Source organism: Artibeus jamaicensis, unplaced genomic scaffold (assembly GCF_021234435.1).
Source record: "Artibeus jamaicensis isolate MK-2021 breed Jamaican fruit bat unplaced genomic scaffold, CSHL_Jam_final scaffold_1019, whole genome shotgun sequence".
Classification (NCBI taxonomy): domain Eukaryota; kingdom Metazoa; phylum Chordata; class Mammalia; order Chiroptera; family Phyllostomidae; genus Artibeus; species Artibeus jamaicensis.
The window spans coordinates 3,595,604-3,620,979 of NW_026522025.1; the positions used below are offsets into that span (position 1 = coordinate 3,595,604).

Consider the following 25,376-nt stretch of genomic DNA (forward strand, 5'->3'; position numbering starts at 1 on the left):
ACAGTCTTTTCCAACTGAGTCATCCATTCAACAGAAAGTCCTAGGACTTTTGGTAAGATATAAGCATTTCTGGCTACATTTAAAGCTGTAATTGTTCTCAGTCTGAGTAATGCAGTGAAGTTGCTACTCTATTTATATACAATGACATTAGAAAATACATACATTATAATTGAGTGAAAAAAGCAATATACTTTTTGTACATATGTATACTTTTGTACAAACTATATGTACATACCAAGATTTTTACCACATTAAAAGGAAAATATGAGTTACATACTTTATAATTTTTGGTGTAATATAAAGCATCCCCATGAGCATGTTTTACTTTTATAATCAGAACAATCTCATTAAAAAATGTCATTAACCAGAAAACTGTACTTGAAAAATAACTAAATAAAATTAAAAAAAAACAAAAAATGTCATTAACCTAAAAGTATTCTTAGATGCTATGTTTGGTAATTAATAATTGCTACTTAAAAAAAGACTGCTTAACAAATCACATATTCTTTAAATATATTGGATGTAGGTAAAACTGAACCCTCTAGCATTTTGAGGCAAGGATGAAGGATCAAATGTTTTAATCATTGAAACAGGCAAAGTGCATGTGGTAAAAGCCATTTTGGAGCCAATTTCTGTTCTTGAGGAATTAGGTTGTAAGAGGCATAGATTAGTGAGTTAAAAAAAAATGTAGGTTTGATTGTTTTATTCGAGGTTCATAGGATTGTTAGGTACAGAAATTGACTTAAGTCATTATGAGAGGAAAAGCGGATCTCAGAGGGCTTAAAAATGCTTTCTAAAAAAATTTGTGAAGAATACATGCTTATTATAACTGGTGAACCAGTGAAAAAATGTACGTAGAAGTTTAAGACTCTGTCCCAACCTTCTATTATTTTTTAATTTGACCTACTTTGTTTGATTTGAGTTCTTTTAAATTTATTGAGACTTGTGTATGGCCTAGAACATGCTCTATCTTGGTAAATGTCCCGTGGGTGCTTGAGAATAATGTGTGTGCTGCTGCTGTTGCTGGATAGAACATTCTATAAATGTCAGTCAGGTCTTGTTAGCTGATATTACTCAAGCCTACCACATTTCCACCTGTTTTAGCAATTATTGACAGGAGTGTCAGAAGCTTCAACTGATCGTGGATTTGTCTATTTTTTTCTTATAGTTGTATCAATTTTTGCATCATGCATTTTGAAACTCCATTGTTACGCTCATAAACTGTTACCCTCGTTTGATTACATTGGTCCCTTTGTCATATAAAATAACCTCCTTTAACTCTGGTAATATATATTTTTCTTTATTGTACTTTTTTCATCACCATTTAGTCCCTTTATGTACCGCTCCCCCCCAGCAATCACCACACTGTTGTCCATGTCCATGATTCCTTTTTCCTTTTTGTTCAATCCCTCTACCCCTGCCCCCCACAACTAGCTATAATCCTGTTCTCCATCTATGAGTCTATCCCCATTTTTCTTGTTAGTTCAGTTTACTCATTAGATTCCACATATAAGTGAGATCATACGGTACTTGTCTTTCTCTGACTGGCTTATTTCACTTAACATAATGTTCTCCAGGTCCATCCATTCTGTTGCCAAGGGTAAAAATTCTTTTTCACTGCCAGGTAGTATTCCGTTGTATAAATGTCCCATAGTCGTTTTATCCACTCATCTACTGATGGACACTTGGGCTACTTCCATATCCTGGGTGACTGTAAATAACACTGTAGTGAACATAGGGATGCTTATGTTCTTTCCTTTGAAATGTCCTTTGTCTCATATTAATATAGCCATTCCAGCTTTCTTTTGACTTAACATTGTTTATTTTTTCCATTCATTTACTTTTAACCTATATGTGTCTTTTTTAGGGTTTTTTTCTCATGTATCTATGTCATTCTAATCTTTTATTGAGGTGTAACACCTAGAAAGTTCTTCCTTTGTATGTGAAGTCTTAGTTCTAATTTTTAGCCCTTACCTTCTGCACTTTCATGGCTATTAAAACCCAGTCCTCTGCTCCTGCAGGTTGGTGATGGGCTGTTCTCCGTGTGCTTTTTTACCCCAACAAGTGAAGTTACATATTTAAAGGTTGTCAGCTATTTTTTACCCAGCATTTCTAGATATTTTATGTTAGGAAAATTTTAGGTTATCTAATTTGCCATTTTGCCTGAAAAGGAACTCTCTACTGTTTATTTATTATTTTGTTTGGAGAGGAGAGAAAAAAAATCACCTATAATCCCACAGTGCTAAGAGAGCAACAGTCTTCACTTACTGTCCATATGTAGATGCATGTTTAAATCATTGCAATCTCTGTTCTTTCTTAGGACATAAAGGGTCATTAGGCATTTACTATACATATTACTTTAAGTTTTTTTGTTTCTTTTTTCTTCCAGAACAATATAGCTGAAGTACAAGAATTGCATTCTGAATTAATGTGGAAGGATTTTATAGACCACATCAGTAGCCTCCTACATAGTGTTGAAGTGGAAGTCAGTTACTTTGCAGCAGGAATTATTGCCCATTTAATATCTAGAGGTGAACAAGCTTGGACATTGAGCCGTAGCCAGAGGAATTCTCTTCTGGATGATCTGGTAGGATCGTTTGGTGTTTTCTGGAAGTATACAAAAAATATTCAGAGTAGTTAAATTGTCAAAGCCTTATAATGCCATACTGCAATGCTAATAAATACTGTAATCCTTTCTTGTGTCTTACAGCATTCAGCTATTTTGAAATGGCCAACCCCAGAGTGTGAGATGGTAGCATACAGGTAATTAGCAAGATAATATAAGACAGTAACGTAGTCATTTTGCTTGCTTAGAAAGGTCATTTCTACTAGATTTATAATTTTTCACTCAGGCATCTCTCTTTATCCTGGCTTTAAATGAAGAAAAGTGTTTATACTTTTGTTACCCCTCATTCATCAGTCCTTCCCGCATTCCACATTTATTGAAGATGAGCGCCAGGGATTTGTTCTATGCTGCTGAAATACACAGAGAAATAAGGTGTGGTGCTTGCACACAAGAACCTTACAGCCCAGTGAGGGAGACTAAATATGAATCAGATATAATTCACTGTTATTCCAGTTTGTTCATAGAATGCTATAAAATTAAAGATGAGAGTACATAAATATGCAGTGGAAAATGGTTAAAAGCTTCCAGAGAAAGAAAATAGTGAGCTGAGTTTTGAGAGATAATTTAGTCATGATGGAAGATTTTAGGAACAGGAAACAACATATTAATGCAAGGACATCCAAAACAAGATGACACATTAAGAGAACTACAAATAGCACCAGATTAGTTTAGGGAAAGCTTGTAATAATTTATTAAAGTGCATACTGGATGCCTAACTCTGTTTATATGAGAATTAGGTGACTTGATAGCTAATTACTGATTACCTGAAGTATTTCAGATTGTTGCATAAATAATATTACAACTTAATTTTGTCGTCTGCTTCATAAATGCTGATGCTGCCAACATTTTTGATTCCCCAAATTATGTTCTAGCCATTTTGGGACAAAAGACCAATAGAAATAGAAAGGCTAATTCTAGTTTTCCTTCATGGTGTTCTATCAGTTAGTTATCAACTAATTTCTAAGTTTTCCAACCAAGATCTGCTATTCTTTAAATGTGTATCTTCAAGACAAAAAATTTTTTTCTAAGCCCTGGCTGGTGTAGCTCAGTGGATTGAGCACGGGCCTGCGAACCAGACCGTCGTGGTTCGATTCCCGGTCAGGGCACATTCCTGGGTTGCAGGCCAGTTCCCTGCAGGCCAATTCCCAGCAGGGGACGCACAAAAGGCCACCATACATTGATGTTTCTCTCCCTCTCTCCTTCCCTTTCCCTCTAAAGATAAATAAATAAAATCTTTAAAAAAATTTTTTTTCTAAGGTTTTGTGTATCTATTTTTAGAGAGGAGTGAGGGAGAAAAAGAGGGAGATAGACATTGACTGGTTGCCTCTTGTAGGGCCCTAGCTGGCTACTTGGCCCACAACCCAGGCATGTGCCCTGTCCAGGAATTGAAGCAGCGACCTTTTGGTTCATAGGCCAACACTCAATCCACTGAGCCACACCTGCCAGGGCCAAAATAATACTTTTGAAAAAAATTAATTTCTATGTTAGTATCTTGTCCTAGTCACCTTCCATCTTCTCAACCAATACTTGTCAGAATATGGTCCTTTTTCAAATGGCTAAGACAAAGAAAAGATATACTATAACTCATTCATAGTAGTTTAAAAATAGCTGGATGAAATTTCTAAAATTAAAAGCTCAGGAATCATTGCTTTAGAAAATGACACTAAGGCCCTGGCTGGAGTGGCTCAGTGGACTGAATGAGGGCCTGCAAAACAAAGGGTCACCAGTTCAGTTCCCAGTCAGGGCACATGCCTGGGTTGTGGGCCAGATCCCCATTGTGGGGGGTTGTGAGAGGCAACCACACATTGATGTTTTCTCCCTCTCTCTAAATATAAATAAAATCTTGAAGAAAAGAAGATGACGCTAAGGGTAGGGTGTAACTTTTATTATTTTCTTTTGAACTTTTAGGTCCTTCAATCCGTTTTTCCCACTGCTTGGCTGTTTCACAACACCAGGAGTGCAGCTGTGGGCAGTTTGGGCCATGCAGCATGTCTGCAGCAAGAATCGTATGTACCAGAAAGAAACTGTGGTTTTCTTTTTCATGGGATATTCTCCTTACAGAGGGAAGCCATTTCTAAATTGTGTATTAAAGTGATTTTTAAGGATACAGACTTTAAAAAATATAATGTAAGAGAATCTGAGGTTATAAACTAAATTTATTCTTTCAGAATGAGCTTGTAATAGTACATACTGAATGACACTGGTGAATGAGACTTATATTCTTCTAATATCATGGACTATAAAGGTTAGGAGCCTACAGTGAGTTCATTTGTTGAGCAAAAGGTCTTAAGGTAATCCACTGTTCATGGTACATTCTAGTACCCAATCCTCACTACATAAAACTGTCTTGTTCAAGATGTTGCTGTCTGTACCCATGGGCTGTGGAGAAGTGAAACATTTAGATCAGGTTCTATATCACTCTTTTTTGAAGGTTGTGATGCAACTCTTTGTCAGTTATTTATTAATATAAGCTCCTTCATAAATGATTTGAAACATTGCACAAGAAACACATAGAACCACTCATAATGAAGTATAAATTAAAGGTTTTAAAATTAAAAATTAGGACCAAGGAAAAATAATTTGGAAAAGAAAATAAAGGATAGAATGGAGGGAAAATAGAATATAGATACATATGTAGTGTTTCCTATAGTTTTTGTGGCTGGGCTGCAGATAATCAGCTACATGGTTCTTTTCTCATGTTAGAGGAAAAAAACATTCTGTATCCTGAGAATGAAATAAAGCTTTTCTAAGCAATTAGCTACAGATTAAATTTCTTTCATAGGACATTAATAGTGGCCGTATTATAAATAGCCTTATACAGGAAATGTGGGAGTTGCTTTCAACAGTAATCTTACAGCAGATAGCAGTAACGTTTTGTCAGAGTCTTTCTCTTTGCATTCAGTAGTGAAAACTCAGCGTGTACCACAGAAAGGCAACTCAGTGAAAACTCTTCTGTGTTAGATGGACAGAGGAGGGCGGTTTAGGAAATGGGATGGGACAGAGAGAAACTGCTTTGTGTCCACCTAAACATCCACCAGGAGCTTTTCTTACCGCTCCTGCTACATTCCCTAGAATCAGACTTGTTCATTCATAAACATAAGACTGTCTTTTTTTTTTTTTTAGAGGGAGGGGAAGGAAAGGGAAGAGAAGGAGAAAGAGTGGGAGAGAAACATCAATGTGTGGTTGCCTCTCATGGGGCCCTAGACCGCAACCGAGGCATGTGCCCTGACTTGGAATCGAACCGGCAACCCTTTGCTTCACAGGCCCGCACTCAATCCACTGAGCTACACCAGCCAGGGCAAGACTGTCTTATTGGCTCTATTAAACAGCCTCTGCTGTAAACATTTTCTTCTCTTAACTGTACACACAGGCTCTGAGAACTCCCTAGCTTCTGAACAGTCTATCCCATCTTATACTCAGCCTCTAACCTCTAGACTGCTTTCCTTATTATTCAAGAAATGCAATTTTCAAAGTTCCATAGGAGCAAATAAAACCTAATAAGTAAATAATAGTTCATTTTCCTATAAGTGTTTGTTTTTGTGACTACTTTTAGATGTCAGTTTTTTTTTAAGTTCATGCTATGGAATGACAACTCTGAAGAATTTATTTTAAAATGAACAGTAATTTGGGGAATGTTAGAGTATTTTATTTCCAACTCAGGTAGTTTAGGTACCCACCTTCTTGCTTTCCTGGCGTATTTTGTTTATATTTAAGTAGAATTTACAAAAAGTTTTAATGCTGCTTATAGCTTTTAACAGTTAAGAGATAGTATAGCATATTGGTTATGAGCACACAGGAATCTACCCGGATCAAATCATGTTTTACCATTTCTCTGTATGCCATCTTGAGCAAATTAAATTATTAAGGCTGGGCCTCAGTGTCAAGATTTATTAAATGGCAATAATAATACTACCTATTTCATACATTGTAATGAACATTTTCTATATTTAAAAATATTTTATTATTTTTTAAAGATTTTATTTACTTATTTTTAGACACAGGGGAAAGAAGGGACAGAGAGGGAGAGAAACATCAGTGTGTGGTTGCCTCTTGCGTGCCCCTCACCAGGGACCTGGCCTGCAATCCAGGAATGTGCCCCAACTGGGAATCAAACCAGTGACCCTTTGGTTTGCAGGTCGGCACTCAATCCACTGAGCTATACTAGCCAGAGCTTATATATTTATTTTTAAACAGAGTAGAAGCTGGGGAGAAAGAATGGGGCAGAAATGATGTGAGAGAGAAATAGATCTGTTGCCTCTCATACATGTAAACCTGCAACCCAGGCATGTGATGTTCCCTGACCACGAATCCACATGGCAACCTTTCCCTTTGCAGGATGAAACCCAACCAACTGAGCCACACCAGTCAGGGCTGCATTGTTTCATATTTTAGAAAGTTTTTGACAACATGATTTATAATAATCACATAATCTCTCTTATATAATACATCAGTTTCCTAGGGCTACCATAACAAAGAACCACAAATGGGTTGTTCAAAACACAGGACTATTTTGTCTCTCAGTAGTAAGTATCTTCCAAGAACTTAAAGGAACAACCCTGGCTGGTGAGGCTCAGTGGATTGAGTGCAGGCTGCGAACCAAAGGATCGCTGGTTCAATTCCCAGTCAGGGCACATGCCTGGGTTGCAGGCTAGGTCCCCAGTTGGTACACAAGAGGCAACCACACATTGATGTTTCTCTCCCTCTCTTTTTCCCTCCCTTTTCCTTTCTCTAAAAATAAATAAATAAAACCTTTTTTAAAAAAAAAAGAAAGAAATCTCATCATCTCAATAAATGCAGAAAAAGCATTTTGACAAAATTCAAGATACAGTCCATAAAAAGGGCATCTAAGGGATTCTTGTAGCTCGATTAAGTAAAAAATTAAATGGGAATGTTTTCTCCCTAAGATCAGGAACAAGGCAAGAATGTCCAGTCTTACCATTATTAAACATTGCAGTGGAGGTTCTGTCCAGTGTGATCAAAAAAGGAACAAAAGGCATCAGAATGCAAAGAATGAAGTAAAACTTTCCATTCACAGATGATATGGTTATCTATGTAGAAAACTCCCATGAAATCTAAAGGGGCAATAGATCTAATAAGTGAGTTTAGCAAGGTTCCAGGATATACAAGATTAATATATGTATTAATCATTCTGTGTATTAGCAACTACCATTATACACAGAAAAAAATGACATTTACAAGTGCATCAAAAACTCTGAAATACTTAGGGATATATCTGACCAAGTCGTGCAAGACTGTGCATGGAAAAAAACAACAGGAAAGCTTTACTCAGAGACATTAATTATATTTCATTGTCACAGGTGGTAAGAATGGTGTAGTATAAACAGTATCTCTGGTTTCCCACAAGAATATGAGACTCATATGTCACAGAACTGCTTATTTTTGACACTAGACAGGTACTGTTGGAATGGGAATTTTTTAGCACCAGTGAGATAGCAAGGGTTGCCCTGGCTGGTGTGGCTCAGTTGGTTGGAACATTGTCCCATATACCAAAAGCTTGTGGATTTGATTCTCAATCAGGGCACATACCTAGGTTGTGGGTTTGATTCCCAGTCAAGATGTACACCAGAGGCAAATGATCAATGTTTCTCTCTCACATTGATGTTTTTCTCTCCCTTTCCCTCTCTCTAAATAAAAAGATTAATAACCATGTCCTCTGATGAATTTTTTTTTTAAAAAAAGAGAGCGAGTGGAGCTTGAGACAACAAAGGCTCCTCATGGCCCAGGACCCCTTACAACAAACTCCCTTGAGACCTGGCACATTCAGTCAAAGGGCTTATTGGAGCCACAGCCTATTATTTGTCCATCAAGTATACACTGGTATCTATCTGATTAGCAGAGACCAGAGAGAATATTTTCATAAAAGGTCATAAAGCCAAGTTCTCATGACACAGAACAAGACAGAGACAAAAGCAAACAATGTCCATGCCCTGGCTAGGTAGCTCAGTTGGTTAGAATGTCATCCTGATATGCCAAGCTTGTGGGCTTGATCCGCCCCCCCTCCCCCGGTCAGGGTCAGTTCTTATGCAAGAATCACCCAATGAGTGCATAAATAAGTGGAACAATGAATTGATGTTTCCCTCTCTCTCCCTCTTTCTCCCTCTAAAAAATAAAAATCAGCCCTGGCTGGTGTAGACCAGAAGATTGCAGTTCAATTCCAGGTGGGGGCACATGCCTGGGTTGCAGGCCAGTTCCCAGCAAGAGGACTCATGAGAGGCAACCATACATTGATGTTTCTCTCCCTCTCTCCTTTCCTTCCCCTCTAAAGATAAATAAGTAAAATATTTTTAAGAAAAATCAAAATCAGCACTGGGTGCTGTAGATAAATGGATTGAGCGCAGGCCTGTGAAGTGAAAGGTCACCATTTCGATTCTGGGTCAGGGGACATGCCTAGGTGGTGGTCCGGGTGCCCAGTTGGTGGGCATGCGAGAAGCAACTAACCAACTGAGTGTCGTTTCTCTCACACATTGATGTTTCTCTCCCTCTCTTCCTCCTGTCCCCTCTCTAAAAATAAATAAATAAAATATTTAAAAAATAAAAATCAATTTTTAAAAGAATGAACATTTCTGGGAGGAAAGGGATCAGTAGATAACAAAAGTACTCATAACTAATTTTTACCAAAGTCATTGTACTCAAGGAACACAAATATTTATTACACAGTTCACACAAATGTTTTCTTCTAATCTAAATTTTGTAAAAGAAAAGAACTCTCACCAGCCAGATTCCATCAGATCCTGCAAGCAGAGGCCTGGCAGACTGACGGGGTGAGAATTCTTACTGTATGCAGTCTTCTCTCGGAGTTCCCAGGATCTCTCAATTTCAGCAGCCCTGGAGTGAACAGTGTCTGGTTAGAGAGGGTTCTTTGTAGTTGCCAAAACTGTTGCAGGGAAAAAATTTTTCTTCTACCATTACAGGTTCTTTAGCTGGTATAATAATCAAATTGATATAATACAGATTAACAGGAGAAAAATATATTTAATTTCTTACATACCAGAGCCCCATAAAAATATGAGACTCAAGGCCAAGTTTTGCATGAGGCTTATATGCTGTTCTAAGCTAAGGAATAGGAAGGGGCCTGGGCTTCAAAGGAGAGGAGAGTGTTCAGGAGGTTTGTTATTAAGATGTTTGCCCTTTTCAGATACGTTGTTTGGATAAAAGTTGTCTCTGGTAATAGTTTCTCCTCTTTCTGGGCCAGACCCCCTATCTAACCTCCTTCTGGTAGTTATAGGACAGGTAAAAGTTTTTCTTTTCTTTTTTTAAAATATTTTATTTCTTTATTTTTAGAGAGAGGGAAAGGGAAGGAGAAAGAGTGGGAGAGAAATATCAATGTGTGGTTGCCTCTCATGTGTCCCCTTCTGGGGACCTGGCCTGCAACCCAGGCATGTGCCCTGACTGGGAAGTGAACCAGTAACCCTTTGCTTCACAGGCCCCCATGCTCAATCCACTGAGCTACACCAGCCAGGGTAAAGTTTTTCTTGATTGGATCTTGATTACCTTCAGCTCAAAATAATCCACATGCCAAAATGGCACATTTTGGAGTGGTCTGTTCTGCTCTTCTTCAGTATCATCACTGTTTTCAGCATTTGTAGTTGCAACTCTGGTCCTGTGACCACTGCATCAGGTAGGGGGATTTTCCAAAATTGAAGTGATACGGTGATAAGGAAGAAAACAAAAAAGTCATTACCAATATTCTCCCATGGCAAGAATTACATAGTAATACCCACATCCTTTCCCACTCCCTCTTCACCACATCTACCATAAAAACAGAAAAATATTTAGTGGGGCCACTCCTTGGTCCTGCTCATACTGAGTTGTGAGCATATGCTCAGGATGGTGTATAAGCCAGCCTTTCAGGTGTATATCTCCCCCCTACCTGCCCCCTCCCATTTTTATTTACTGAATTTGTTTTTAGAGTGTGGGAGAGAGAAAGAGAAACGTCAGCCTGTCCTTCTACTCATTTATACATTCATTGATTGACTCATGTGTGCCCTGACTGGGGATTAAACCCATATTCTTGGCAAATCAGGTCATCACGCTAAGCAACTAAGCTACTCAGCTAGGTGTCCACTCCCCTTTTAGACAACCAATATTTCAGTTACCAATTCCAGTTCTTTATCAAACTGTTACTCTTACAAGAATACCACCTTACCCGTTATAAGGGAGGAAAAAGTTCTCCTTGACTCTCTAGCACTTTGTGCCTCAGAGGGTGCAAGGGGAGTAAGTCCAGATCTAGTCTCTCTCCAGTGGTGCAGCATCCCCTTATCCACTTATTTTATGGACCCAGGTGGCCATCTCAAGTGAATACACAGGTCTGAAAATGAAACTAACAAACGTGGATTTATAAGAGAAAATCACACAAATTTTATTGAATGTTTACAAGTCCATGGGAACTTGCTCAAGAGGATGAAGACCTCAAAAAGTGGCCAAAGCAGGAATCTTTTATACCTTTTAGATGAAGAAACACTAAATTTGTAAAGAATTGAAGAGACGAAAGTGTAGCTAGAGGTAGTAAATGGTGCAGAAAAAAATTGCTAAATTGTTCTTCATCAAACTTAAGGACTTCTACTTTTTACTTTTTTATTTTTTTACTTTTTAAAAATATATTTTATTGGTTATACTATTACAGTTGTCCCAGTTTTCCCCCCTTTGTCTTTTTTAACCCAGTACACCCCTTCCCTCCTGCAATCCCCCCTCCTTAGTTGTGTCCATGGGTCATGCATGTAAGTTCTTTGACTTCTTCATTTTTTATGCTATTCTTAACACCCCCCTGTCTAATTTATACCTACCAATTAATGCTTCGTAATCCCTGCAACTTTCCCCCATCCCCCCTTACCCCACCCAGCCGATAACCCCCCAAATAATCTCCATATCTATGATTCTGTTCCTATTCTGGTTGTTTGCTTAGTTTGTTTTTTCAGGCTCAGTTGTTGATAGCTGTGAATTTGTTGCCCTTTTAATGGTTATAGTTTTGATCATCATCTTTTCCTTAAATAAGTCCCTTTAACATTTCCTGTATTAACAGCTTGGCAATGTTGAACCACTTTAGCTATACCTCATCTGGTAAGCACTTTATCTGCCTTTCCATTCTGAATGATACCTTTGCTGGATAGAATAATCTTGGTTGTAGGTCCATGCTTTTCATGACTTTGAATACTTCTTTCCACTCCCTTGCCTGCAAGGTTTCTTTTGAGAAATCAGTTGGTAGTGTAATGGAAACTTCTTTGTAGGTAACTCTCTTCCTTACTCTTGCTGCTTTTAAGATTCTCTATCTTTAATCTTTGGCATTTTAATTATGATGTGTCTTGGTGTGGCCTTCTTTGGGTCCAACTTGTTTGGGACTCTCTTTGCTTCCTAGACTTACATGTCTACTTCCTTCACCAAATTAGGGATGTTTTCTTTCATTATTTTTTCAAATAAGTTTTCAATTTCTTTCTCTTCCTCTTCTCCTGGTATCCCTATGATTCGGATGTTGGTATGTTTGGAGATGTCCCAGAAGCTCCTTATTCTATCTTTGGGGTTTTTTTTGTTTGTTTTTTTGTTTTGTTTTTTAATTCTTTTCTCTTCTTGCTATTCTGGTTGAATGCTTATTTGTTCCTTAGGATCCAAATTATTAATTTGAATCCTGGCTTCCTCTCCTCCACTGATGGTTCCCTGTACATTTTTCTTTATTTTACTTAGTGTTGCTTTCATTTCTTCCTTTATGTTGTCATACTCAGTGAGTTCTTTGAGCTTACTGATAACCAGTGTTTTGAACTCTGCATCTAATAGGTTGGTTATCTCCATTTTGTTTAGGTTTTTTTTCCTGAGATTTTGTTCTTTCATTTGGGCCATATTTCTTTGTCTTCTCAATTTGGCAGTTTCCTTGTGTTTGTTTCTGTGTATTAGGTAGAGCTTCTTTGACTCCCTGTCTCAGTAGCATGGCCTGTTGTAGAAAAGGCACCTGTAAATTGTGTGGGGTGGAGCCTTAGGTCCACCAGGGCAGGGCAACCTGCTTCACCACTTTGTGGCTCTCTGTGGGACGAGGGCTTGGAGAGGGGACAGTGCCAGTGCCTAGCATCTCAAGGTTTTCCCACACTCACCCTGTTTCCAATCATTTCATCCACTTCCCATATGCAACTGGCACACTTCCATCTGTTGCCCTGGTGATGAGTCCCAGAGTGGGTGGGTTTGTGTATGTGTGTTCTAAGTCTGTGCAGACCTTTTAAATGGAGTCCCTTGAAAATCTAGCAGTTTCTTCCATTGCCCAAACCCCCTCTGTGTTTTATAACCAAGAGTTAAGGGATTTATCTCCCCTGTGCAGGAGCCATGGGCTGTGTGGTCTGGCCTGGAGCTGAGATCCCTCGCTCCGAGGTATCCCTCCTGATTTGCATCCACCATACGTGAATGTGGCACTGTGTGTGCTGCCACCACCAGCTGTGCACCCATTGCATCTCCACGCCTCTCCAACCATCTCTCTGACTCCACCCGTCCAACCCATCTGGATGAATGTGGCTTTTTTAAATTCTTGGTTGTCAGACTTCCATGCAGCTTGCTTTTCTGGGCGCTTTTTGTTCTGAGAACTAGTTAGAATTCTTTCTATGGTTGCTCAAGGAGGTGAAGCCTGTCTACCTATTCCTCCATCTTGACTGGAAATCCAAGGCTTGGGGTTTCTGCTTTTTAAGAGACATTGTTAAGAGAATGAAAAGCCAATATACTCACTGGGTCAAAATATTGGTGAATTACATTTCTGATTAAGCACTTGTATTCAAAATATATAGACAACTCCCAAAGCTTAGTAATAAGAAAGCAATAGAAGTTTATAAAAATGGGTAAAAGAGTTGAACAGATCCTTCATGGATGGTGAATAAGCACATGAAAAGTGTTCAGCATCATTAGAGTAAATATATAGATTAATGCATTAGAATTGAGAATACAGTCATGGCCTGGTAGCTCAGTTGGTTAGAGCATTGTCCTGATATGCCAAGGTTGCAGGTTCAATCCTCAGTCAAGGCACATTCAAGAAGCAAGCAATGAATGTATAAGTAAGTAAAACAACAAATCAATGTCTGTCTCCCTTCTCTTTCTAAAAATCAATAAATAAAAAAACCTTTTTAAATAATTGGGAATGCAGAGATAAATTCATATATCTATGGTCAGTTGATTTCTGACAGGGTGCCAACACAATTCAGTGAGGAAAGAATATGTTTTTCAAAATGGTGCTGGGAAAACTGAATAGACACATGTAAAAGAAGTAACTGGAACCCCTACCTCATACCATACATAAAAATCAAAATGGGTTATAGGCCTAAAAGTAAGAGCTACTTTTATATAAACGTGAACATATAAAACTTTTAGAAGTAAACAGGTATAAATTGTTATGACCTTGAATTAAGCAGTTGTTTCTTAGAAAAAAACCAAAAGAGTGACAAAAAAAGTAATTTAATTGGATGTAATAAAAAGATTTTTAAACTTTTGTACTTCAAAGGACACCATCAAGAAAGTGAAAAAAACTTAAAAAAAAAAAAGCAGCCCTGACCAGTGTAGTAGGTCAGTTGGTTGGCCATCATTCTGCAAAGTGAAAGGTTGCCAGTTTGATTCCTAGTCAGGCACATGCCTGGGTTGCCAGTTTGGTCCCCTGTCGGGGAGCATGCAAGAGGCAACCAATTAATGTTTCTCTCTTACACCAATGTTTCTCTCCCTCTCTTTCTTCTTCCCTCCCCCTCTTTCTAAAAAATAAATAAATAAACACTTTTTAAAACAGAAGAAAGTAAAAGAAATCCCACAAAATGATTGAAATATTTGCAAATTATATATTTGATGGGGGACTTGTTTTTAAAATATACTCATGTAAAGAGCTTTTACAAGTTGCCCTGGAAGGTGTAGCTCAGTGGATTGAGTGCAGGCTGTGAATGAATCAAAGGGTCACCAGTTTGATTCCCAATCAGAGCATATGTCTGGGTTGCAGGCCAGGTCCCCAGTGGGGTCCACATGAGAGGCAACCACACACTGACATTTCTCTCCTTCTCTGTCTCTGTCCCTTCCCCTCTCTCTAAAAATAAATAAATAAAAGAGTCCTTACAACTTAATAATAAAAAGAAAAATAATCCTGTTTAAAAATGGGTAAAGTGCTTGTTTCGGCAACATATATATAAAAATTGCAAGGATACAGAGAAGATTAATGTGGCCTCTGCACAAGGATGACATGCACATTTGTGAAGCGTTCTGTATACAATAAATAAGTAAATTTTTAAAAAGTTGGCAAAGGATCTCAATAAACATTTTTCTAAAGAAAATATACAAATAGCCAATAAGCATATGAAAAGAAGCTCAACATTATCAGTTTTTAGAGAAAAATAAATTAAAACAACAAGAGCACTTGCCAGTGTGGCTCTCTGTTTGATCATCATCCCTTAACCCAAAAGTCACATATGGGAGGCAACGGATCAATGTTTGTTTTTCACCTCGATGTTTCTCTCTGTCTCTTTCTTGCTCTCTCTCTCCCTCCCTCCTGCTCCCCCTCTCTTCCTCCCCTCCTGCTCCCCCTCTCTCCCCTCACTCCCACCCCTCTTCCTCTCTGTGTCTGGAGTAAAGAAGAAAAGTAAAAAGAGAAAAGCAATGAGGTACCACCTCACACTTACTAGGAAGGCTATCTGTAATCAACACGATGGACAAGGACAGGTGTTGGCAAGGGTGCAAACAACTTATATAAGCATTGGTCATGGGGTGGGAAAATTACATAATCACTTTAGAATATAGTTTGATGATTTCTTATAAAGTTAAACATGTATTTAGCATTTGCTCAGCATTCCAGGTATTTCCTCAAGATATATAAATAAAAAGGCCACCAAAAAACTTGAACAAGTATGATTACAGCATTTTAGTCACTATGACAAAACATTGGGGGAAAATAATCCAACGAATTCCATCAGTATGATAACATTAAAAATATGTGGGTTATTAAATGCAGTGGACTACTTCCTAGTTTAAAACAAAAAAACTAGCCCTGGCTGGTATAGCTCAGTGGTTTGAGTGCTGGCCTGCAAACCAAGGGTCACTGGTTTGATTCCTAGTCAGGGCACATGCCTGGGTTGCGGGCCAGGTCCCCAGTTGCAGATGCAGGGGAGGCAACCACACACTGATGTTTCTCTCCCCCTCTGTCTCCTTCCCTTCCCCTCTCTCTAAAAATAAATAAAATCTTTAAAAACATTTTTTCCAGATTATCTATGTCTTAAGGTTATGATTAAAATACAAATGTAAATATATACATGGTATGTATGTTAGTTACCTATGGAACCTTGCAGTGTAGACATAACATCATTGCAGAGGTATTTACCAAGCTGTAGCATATGTTAGTAGTCTATAACAAAACAGCTAAAGTTTAAGTGAAAAAAGAACTCTTTTTTGTGGAATAATATTTAAGTAATTTAAGAAAAGTTTTTTTTCTCAATTTCTTTCAGCCTCAAGGTATTGCAGCATGCTGATTGAGGAAGGAGGATTGCAGCATTTATACAACATCAAAGAACATGAACAGACTGATCCCCACGTCCAACAGATTGCTGTGGCCATTCTGGACAGCTTAGAAAAACACATTGTACGCCATGGGAGACCCCCTCCCTGTAAAAAGCAGCCCCAGGCCAGACTAAATTGATAGCCATAGGCAATTGGATAATTGAACCACAAGAATCCTTTTTGTGATAGGTTCATTTGGAATCTCTTTACCCTCTGGTGTTTTAGGGTTTCTATGACAAGAATCTTAGATCAGTTTGAGACTGATGATGTACAGTACTGCCCATGTGAACAGTCTCTAATTTGTTTTGTGATTTTTAACTTATGAGGTAAGAAGGGTCTTTTCCTTCATCATTGCTTTTTAGGAGAATTTCCACATCTTTCAGTGTTTGCACTTACCTGTGCTTGAAATTCTACAGTTTTATGATAAAATTTGCACGAACCCTTAGGCCAGAAACTCCTGATCTTAAAGACCCTTCCAATCAGTTTGCAGCTTCAGATAAGCTGTTGACCTGATTTCTGGCATTGCTTCAGTTGTAAATTTTTTATTGCTTCTGTATAAAATGCCTTTCTTCTCTATCTGTGTATGTTTTATAAGATGCCCTTCTTAGTGTGAAAGAATGGAAATCTGAATCCTCTCCTTGGGGAAGCTACTCACTGGCTGGAGCCTGGATGGCTGGAAGAAAAATTTATTAAAAAGAAAAACTATTAAGGGAGACCAGAGTTTAAGAATTGGGAAAAGGTCTGATCTTATGGTATAGTTTTTAAACTGGAGCAGGCTGTCCTTCTGGAGTTCACCTGTCCTAGGGTGTGAACAGTAGCTGCTTCTTCATATTTATTCCTGGAAGCATGGGCTTCTGCTTCCTACACAGACTGCTGGTTACTCTCTGGAACTATTTCCCTGATCATCACAGTGTAAAATATTACAGCATTCTGTGTTAAAGATTGACTGTCTGAATCTATCTGTCACATTGTTGTGAAAATGTGAATCTTTAAACTATCTCGTTAAAACTGACCATTCTTGTCTCTCTATTTCAAAGTCATTTTGTTCAGTGGAATAGAGACTACACATGATGTTACCTGCTCAGTTAAACACAATTAACAGCAGTACATTTTGCCACAAGAAGTTATGTGTATCTTAATATTTTCATGCTGGGAAAAGGTGTCCACATCTCACTGCCAAAAATTATTAATGAGAATTAGACTGTTGTTAAATGTAGTGATTCCAGGTGCAGTGCATGAAAGAAAACACTTTTTGATGGTTTTATTTTTTAGACAGTTGCCTTTCCATTAATATACCTATTACAGTATAGTAAAGAGTCAGCTATCATTGTATCAATAATGGCAATTAGGAGGCAGCAAGTCACCAAGAAACTTAATTCCTATTTCAAATTCTAGTTTGTGAATAAGATTAATCACAGTCTCATATGACTGCATTTCTTTTCATAGTGACCAAAATTTTTTCAATAGGGATTTTAAATGGTATGTTTAAATTATTATGGTAATTCAGAGACAATTTAGAAAGGAGCTGGTTTATTAGTATGTTGAAAACATTTTTGGTGTACACATTTTATACTACTATTGCAATAATCACACTTGAATTATTTGCTACTCCTCCACAGGGATGAAAACTTAAACTATAAAAAGTATTGAATAGCTTTTTAGAACCATCAAAAGTCAAATTAAATTGTGGGTTAATTTTGACTTAATTGGTTTAAGAAAATGTTACAGGTCCAGCATAAATTTTTACAGATTAAGTCTGTTTCAGAGGAAATGGAAAATTCTTTAAAATTTCCTTCCCCCCTTTTATTTTGAATTTTAATGTTTAAGGCAAAATGTAGAAAGTGACAGCCTACAGTAGCTTGGAAGTTGCTAGTAGCTGTGTTGACCATTCCCAGGCCTCCTAGCTTATGTGATTAAAGGAAAGCCTATTTGAAAAGTTTGGCTTCAAGCTTTTCTTATATCCTGTTCAAGACTAAAGTGCATGTTTCTTATGGGCTAATCCTAGATTTTTGTCCTAACAAATTGTTTTTAGAAATGGCTACAAATGTACAGAAAATAATAAATCTCTTCATTATGCAGACTAGCTTGTTGATACATGAAGATTCAAAAATATTTTAATTTACTACTTTGAACACTGGTGATGGCCAGATAGCTCTGATTCTTAAAAGCAAGATAATTGATCACATCCCAAATATATAAAAATTGTAGTGCCTTTATTGTTGGGATGGTTCTTTAAATTGTATAGCTAATTAAGGCTCAGAATTGTTTCTAAGGTCTTGAATCTGGCTAAAATATAATAGATGTGTATATCAAAATCAGGCATAACTGGCCTGTCTCTACAGTTAGCATCTATTAGGCCTCCCTTTTACATCTAGATAATAGAATTTAACAGTACTTGGTGCCTTCAAGGGTTACCTCTTCAATGGCTTAAAGGTACTGTTTCAAGCACAATTTAGACTAGGGTTGAACCACTCATTGCTCAAATTGTAGGTGCACTCAGATATTGTAAAATACCACTACATCAGTCCACAGTAACAGCAAGAGTTAGAGCTAAAGGAAATTGAATTAGGGTTTTTAGAGTATAATGATGCATGTTGATGTCAGTGAGCAAAACAAGAACATTCTGAAATTAAAGCAAAAATATTTAAGCCATTTTATTGTTTCCATCAAGTTTTGCTGTGATCTTTGTACTCTAAAAAACCACTTTTCTTCCTTTTGCATTTGAAAAGAAACATAAACCAAGTAGTGATAAGGGATCAGTTTACCCTCTGGCCAAGAACTCAGTGGCTACTGATCTTAATTGAAGATTTAAAAAATCATATCAGACCCACAATTCCAGGAATTGACTTTAATATTGCTGCTCCTCCTGGGTAGAAATGCTGTTCAGTGGCACCAGTCAATTAAAGTGAATTACCCAAGGTGGTGGTGAATCACCATAGGCTGCTGTGAGAATTTAATTTTATCTTTTGATGGTGAACATCCAAAAAAAGACCTATATTAAAAAACATTAATCTTACATATCCAGCCTAGGAAGTTGCTTTCACTAGTGGGATCATTGGAGTTGGTCCTTTTTCTCCCCACTCACTTGCATTTGGCTGACTTTTTTATTATGCCATGCGTTAAGATAGCATTGGGTCGTCTTCTAGCCCTTTGAACCACATTTTAATGAAAACATGTTTTATGTGCTAAACGGGGGTAGTAGGTTAGATGAATGGATCGTGGTTTTGGCTTAATGTTTCAAAAGGCATGGATGACATCCATCCACCACCATCCCCCACCCCTTCCCTGCCATGGAACGGTCCTGATGTGCAGCAGGACGACCAGATTTGAAAAGAGGTCTTGAGTAGCAGGGAAAACAAACTTATTTTTTGGTTATTGTGCAACTTTTATTTTGGGATAAGCAGTATTATTAAACTAAAGGTGTAAATTCAAGGCACTATCACATTGTCAGCTGCTGTGGGCAGTTTCATCTGTATGTTTTTGAATACTTATTTGGGGACTTTGTGGCTAGGGCTTCAGAGCAGTATTCTAAGCTTACAGAGAGATTTGCAAACTTATGGTTTCTCTCTCGAATTCATTGTAGCAGTTTCAAATGATTGTGTGGATATTGGATGTTTAATCTTGACTGTTTGCTTTGTATTGACACATTTTTAATTTTCAGTGTTAACTCATGAACTGTTTATTTTAGCAATAACACATATCCAGCCTTCATCCAGTGATGAGAGTAGCAGTATGATAAGAAAATTTGCTGAGTGTGCTTTAAATGAGTAATCGCTTTATCTATTTTAGTATTACATAGTCTTTGCATGACATGGTACACTCCTAATTATGCATTCTTTAGTTTCTGAATCTTAACGTAAGACATTCTATGTTAACTGATCGGTAGCCTAAGAAAGAGCTTTTCTTTGCCTGTTTCTTCCATTCCCCAGTTTTTTGGGGTAATCTCTGAGAAAATCGATGCTGTTTCTTATTTCTCTGGATGAAGCAGCGCTCTTTTGGACAGCACAATCTAACTTTATAGCTAGACAGAGTGACTATTAAGAATATCTAGAAAATCCAAATTTATCAAAATTATTTTGTGGGAAATTGTAAATCTAGTTCATTAATAGTGTGTGCTCAGTTTGGGACTCACTTTTGGAAAAACTGTTCAAATTGGGTTCAGAGTGGTTTCTTCCTTTAACAATGAGAAGCTGTTATATCAAGATTAGTATTCTCAGATAACCTGCAAGAATAAAATTTTTAAAATCCCTTACTTTTGTAGAAACCCCACTGTCAAATTCTGACTTGTTTGTGCGAGAAAAGCTATCTTTAGCTTGAATTCTAATGGAAGGGTTTAGTTTAACTCCTTTCAAAGGATTTGAAAAATTTATTGGAAAGTATAATGTGTATACATTTCAAAGGTTCTTAGTTATCTGGACTGCTGGCACTGTTCTCACAGTGGCCAGATGAATGGCAGTGTTCTGTACATGAATCATGCTATATTTTAAATCAGGACATCACTTAGGTTTTAATGTTGTGTGTACAGATTTTTGTTTTGGGAATTTTTTTTGCCTAAATAAATGTTATAAATTTTATGTTAAGTATGTCCTGTCTACTTTGATTTGAGACATTTACTTTAAAATGTAATACTAATGAAAGATTGTGATTTCTTAGTTATCCTTTTATAATAATTACTTTCTGAAAAAGACCAGTGATTTTGTTACTGGCATTGTCAACTCTTGGTTCTTGAGTTCATCAAAGAAAGACTTCAGAGCCAAAAAGTCTAACGTAAGAGGAAGTATATTTAACACGCAAAGCAGAAGTACACTTGAAGAGAAGCCTCGAGCAGGCTGCTCAGAGAGCTGCCAGAGAGCTGCCTTGGCCTTTTAGAAAGAAAGTCAGAGGCAGAGGAAGTAAAGCACCTGTTCTGCATGGACTCAGGAAACAAGTTACAGAGGCAAAAAAAAAAGGGACCTTTGGAGACAGACAGGTTCAAGAGGTCAGCCCAGGAAAGTTGCTGCTGCCTCCTGCTCCCCTGGTTGCAAGTCTCATGGGGCCCCTTAGAGCTTGGGAGAAAGAAAAGCAAATATACATGCCTGAAGAAAGAAGGAAGGGTCTCGCTTTAGACACAGGGGTGTCCAACATTTTGATGTTTCTGGGCCACACATTAAATACACAAACATGAAAATTGATGAAGGAAAAAAAAGGTTTTAAGTAAATTCATGATCTTGTGTTGGGCTGCAGGTTGGACATCCCTGAGAGAGAGAGAGAGAGTGAGTGAGCAAGTGCACTTGATTGTGAACACATTGGGTCTTAAAGGTTTTTATCTGTTTTCTAAAGGCAGGAATTTTAGGGGAGGATCTCAACACAATATTTTTTAGCTTTTCAGGTACGTATGTAGTCAGGGTCATGGTCTCTACTCATTGGTCATAGAGATTTATTGGTCATTGCATCTGGTCCTGATGCAGTCATGGCATTGTTTCCTCTGGTTTTGCTGCTTTTCTGAGCCTGGAGCTGAAACACAAATGAAACCTAGATGTTATCTCTAGTTTGACCAAAACTATCTCTATGGTAAATAGACCCCAGGTTTTGTTCCTAAAGATTATTTGATGCTGATCATTGTCCCGAGGGCTTAATGCTTAAGAGAGTGGTCTTGCAAGAAGGAAGGAGGTGAGCCAGTCAGGGGGTTGGATATGAGGCCTGATGGATGAATCAGCTCTCTGTCTCAGTTTCCCCATTCCACTTGCCAAGGAACTTTCCTGGCTGCTGCTTATTCTGCTTCAGTTTTTTAAGATGATTTATTTTCCTTTTATAAAATAAAAATTATTTACTGATTTGAGAGAGAGGGTGGGGAGAGAAAGAGAAGCAACAATTTGTTGCTCTACCTATCTATGCACTCATTGGTTGACTTGCATGTGCCCTGACCAGGAACAAACCCACAACCTTGATGTATCAGGGAAACCCTCTAAGCAACTGAGCCAGTAGGCCAGTAGGCTAGGGCTTGCCTCAGTTTTATTGCAAAAGGTTTCCAGCACTGGAGCTCCATTTATTCATTTCATTAAATACCTATGCTAGGTACTATTTCAGTGTTGGAACTTATATCATTTATAAATCCCTCAGGGAAATTAAAGATTTGTGAAGAAGAAATGTTAAATAAGTAGATAAATATTATTTAACATCGTATTACAAACCAGTCCACAGTGCTTGTTACAGAGGCACAGAGACTACACCTACATGAAATGGGACGGCCGTTACACAGCCCTAGAAGACTTACTAGAAAACATAATGTCTGGATTGACATTAATTCACAAAACTATTGAGATAATTAACTGATATAATGTATGTCTTTAAAGTACATTTAGTCAGTGAGATTACTGAAAAACAAAGTATAGTATTATAGAAGAACCCCATGACCTAGAAGAATTCTTAGTGATTTTAGTTTCAGAAACTTCATTTTACATTTGAAGAAACTAAGTCTTAGGTAAAATGAACTTGTCCAAGTCTCACAGCAAGTCAGTGACAAACTCCACCACAATTCTTATTTCCCAACCTCCAATACAAAGGATTCCACCCCCATACACCATACTGTTGCATAATAGCTTGAGATTTCTTAGATTTAGGCAGTACAGTTGACCCCTGGAATGGCAGGTTCTGCCTCTGTGGATTCAACCAATACTGGGTGGAAAATATTTGGAAAAAAATGACTGTTGATGTTGTGTACTGTGTAATCAGGCCTATGATGATCTTGTCTGTACCGAGCATGTACAGATTTATTTTTCCTGTTATTACTCCCTAAGCAATAGAGTATAACAACTATTTACATAGGTAGCATTGGTACAGAAAAGAACGTGCACCACATTGTCAGAGATGAACTTTCCTTTGAGGATGGTGTTATTGGGCAGCATTTAGATGCTATAGAATTGTCAACGAATGGCCAGTACAAGTACTACTACTTTACAACAGAAACGTCGGATTAAATGTATTGGAGTAATAGTGGTTTTAAAAAGAGTTTATTGGTTTTTCTTAACTGTACATTGTCCAATAATTCACTCAAAAGTTACATAATATTATACGGATCATACATACCAACGAAGACAACAAATATCTTTGGTTAATATTTAAACCAACCAGTTGTTGAGCTGTGTTGTTGATAGCCAACATTTCAAAAATTAAAAAAGTAAAAGCCTTCCTCCATTCTTTACCCTTCCCCACCCTTCCTCCTATTTTTATTGTATAGATAGACCCACTCTGTCTTGGCTAATTTTTTCTTTCCTTCTGCTTAACCTGCCCTCTCCAATTCCCCATTCTTAATCTGCATCATGATATTCTAATAAACTAGTCTAACTAACTGCATAGCTCCTCAAATTGAGAGGAGGAGGTGAAAAGGCAGTAATCTTGAGGACTCACATTAGTCATTTTTGTCTCATAAACTTTTTAAAAAATACTTGAGAAAATGTTCATTGACTTTTAAAGAGAAGGAGGGCTAAGAGAAACATCAATTGGTTGCCTCAGACATGCACCCCTGGGGATCAAAACTGCAACCCAAGCATGTGTCTGGACTGGGGATCAAACCTGCAACCTCTCGATGTACAGAAGATGCTCCATCCAACTGAGCCATCTGGCCAGGGCTATGATTTTATTATAATGCAGTCTCAAAATTCAGCCTTTATGGAGGCTCCAATCTATGAAAGAGTAAGTCATAGAGTGGGAGTACCCACACTGAGCTCTCGGCTTCCAGAAGCCAGCCTTTGGAGCAGGTTTGGGGAAACAGCCCCAGTGACTAGAAGTTGCAGATAAATGGCTTTCTTCCATGCATTGAATAAGACAGTTGTTTAAAATCATCTTGCAATGACTCAGTCAAAGACTATCTCTAATAAGTGTTTCTCTTAGAATGGGATGCAAGTATAAGAACTAAAAAAAACCTCTGCTTTCCTATCAGCTTACATTAATACACACAAAAGGAACCGTTTTTCAGAGAAATCAAATTGACAGTTGTCAGATGGGAGGGGGTTTGGGAGATTGAGTGAAAAAGATGAAAGGATTAAGAAGTACAAATTGCCAGTTATAAAATAATCACAGGGATCTAAGTACAGGATAGGGAATAGAGTCGATTATATTGTAATAACTATGTATGGTATCAGATGAGGTACTAAACTTATGGGGGTGATCACTTTGTAAGTTATATAAATGTCTAATAACTGCCCTGGCTGGTGTAGCTCAGTGGATTAAGCACAGGTCTGTGAACCATAGGATAGCAGTTCGATTCCCAGTCAGGGCACATGCCTGGGTTGCAGGCTGGTTCCCTGCAGGGGATGCATGAAAGGGAACCATACATTGATGTTTCTCTCCCTCTCTCCTCCTCTAAAGATAAATAAGTAAAATCTTAAAAAAAAACTTTAAAAAAAGTCTAATAACTATCTTGTATACTTAAAACTAATATTATATTGTATATCAACTGTAATAAAAAAAATCCTCATGCCAGAATATTTTTTTCATTGCCGAGAGGAAAAACATCTATTGGCTCTCTGTATGTACCCCAACCAAGGACTGAACCTGCAACCTAGGTATGTGCCCTGACTGAGGATCAAACTTGCAACCTTTTGGTTTACGGGATGATGCTCCACCAAATTGAGCCACACAGGCCAGGGTGAAATTTTTTAAAATTTTTAAAGGTTTTATTTATTTATTTTTAGATGGAGGGGAAGGGAAGGAAGAAGAGAGGGAGAGAAACATTAATGGGTGGCTGCCTCTTGTGTACCCCCTACTGGGAACCTGGCCTGCAACCTAGACATGTGCCCTGACTGGGAATCGAACTGGTGACTCTTTGGTTCACAGGCCAGTACTCAATCCATTGAGCTACACCAGCCAGGGCAATTAAAAAAAAATTTTTTTAAAGGAACCATTTCAAACACATATTTAGAATGTGATTATCATATGTGAATACGGAGATTGAGTTACCAAATAAATTTTCTACCTAATTCTTGATCTCATCGATTCAAAACTGCAAATATGAATAATGAACCAAGTACTGCATTCAGTCTAACCCTCCATATCTTATAAGGGGAAATAATTACCTTCTATTTTACAGATAAGGGGAAGCCTATTGTCAAATGACTTGCAACAATTCACATACTTATTAAGTAGAGGAGCCCGTATGTTAAAACCTAGACACTGTTTTAATACCAGAATCCCCGCTCTTTGTAGAACCTTTCACTGCTTTTTATAATCTCAGTAATGATGTCTTTGTATGTGAAGACAAAAGTGT

At 37.7% G+C, this 25,376-nt stretch overlaps 1 protein-coding gene and 1 non-coding gene across 2 annotated transcripts in view; both read left to right on the forward strand.

Moving 5' to 3' along the window:
- The window catches only part of ZYG11B (zyg-11 family member B, cell cycle regulator), a 77,446-nt gene extending 56,740 nt beyond the window's left edge, over positions 1–20,706 (forward strand). The window contains exons 10-14 of the mRNA XM_037158328.2: positions 5–52; positions 2,390–2,587; positions 2,711–2,763; positions 4,535–4,632; positions 16,081–20,706. Of these exons, the coding sequence (XP_037014223.1) occupies positions 5–52; positions 2,390–2,587; positions 2,711–2,763; positions 4,535–4,632; positions 16,081–16,271 (588 nt within the window). The 3' untranslated portion in view covers positions 16,272–20,706. The remainder of the gene's footprint in view (positions 1–4; positions 53–2,389; positions 2,588–2,710; positions 2,764–4,534; positions 4,633–16,080) is intronic.
- LOC119058866 (U6 spliceosomal RNA) lies at positions 14,753–14,855 on the forward strand. The gene has a single exon (XR_005084332.1). It is a non-coding gene; the product is annotated as a U6 spliceosomal RNA (small nuclear RNA).
- Positions 20,707–25,376: the final 4,670 nt, after the last annotated feature.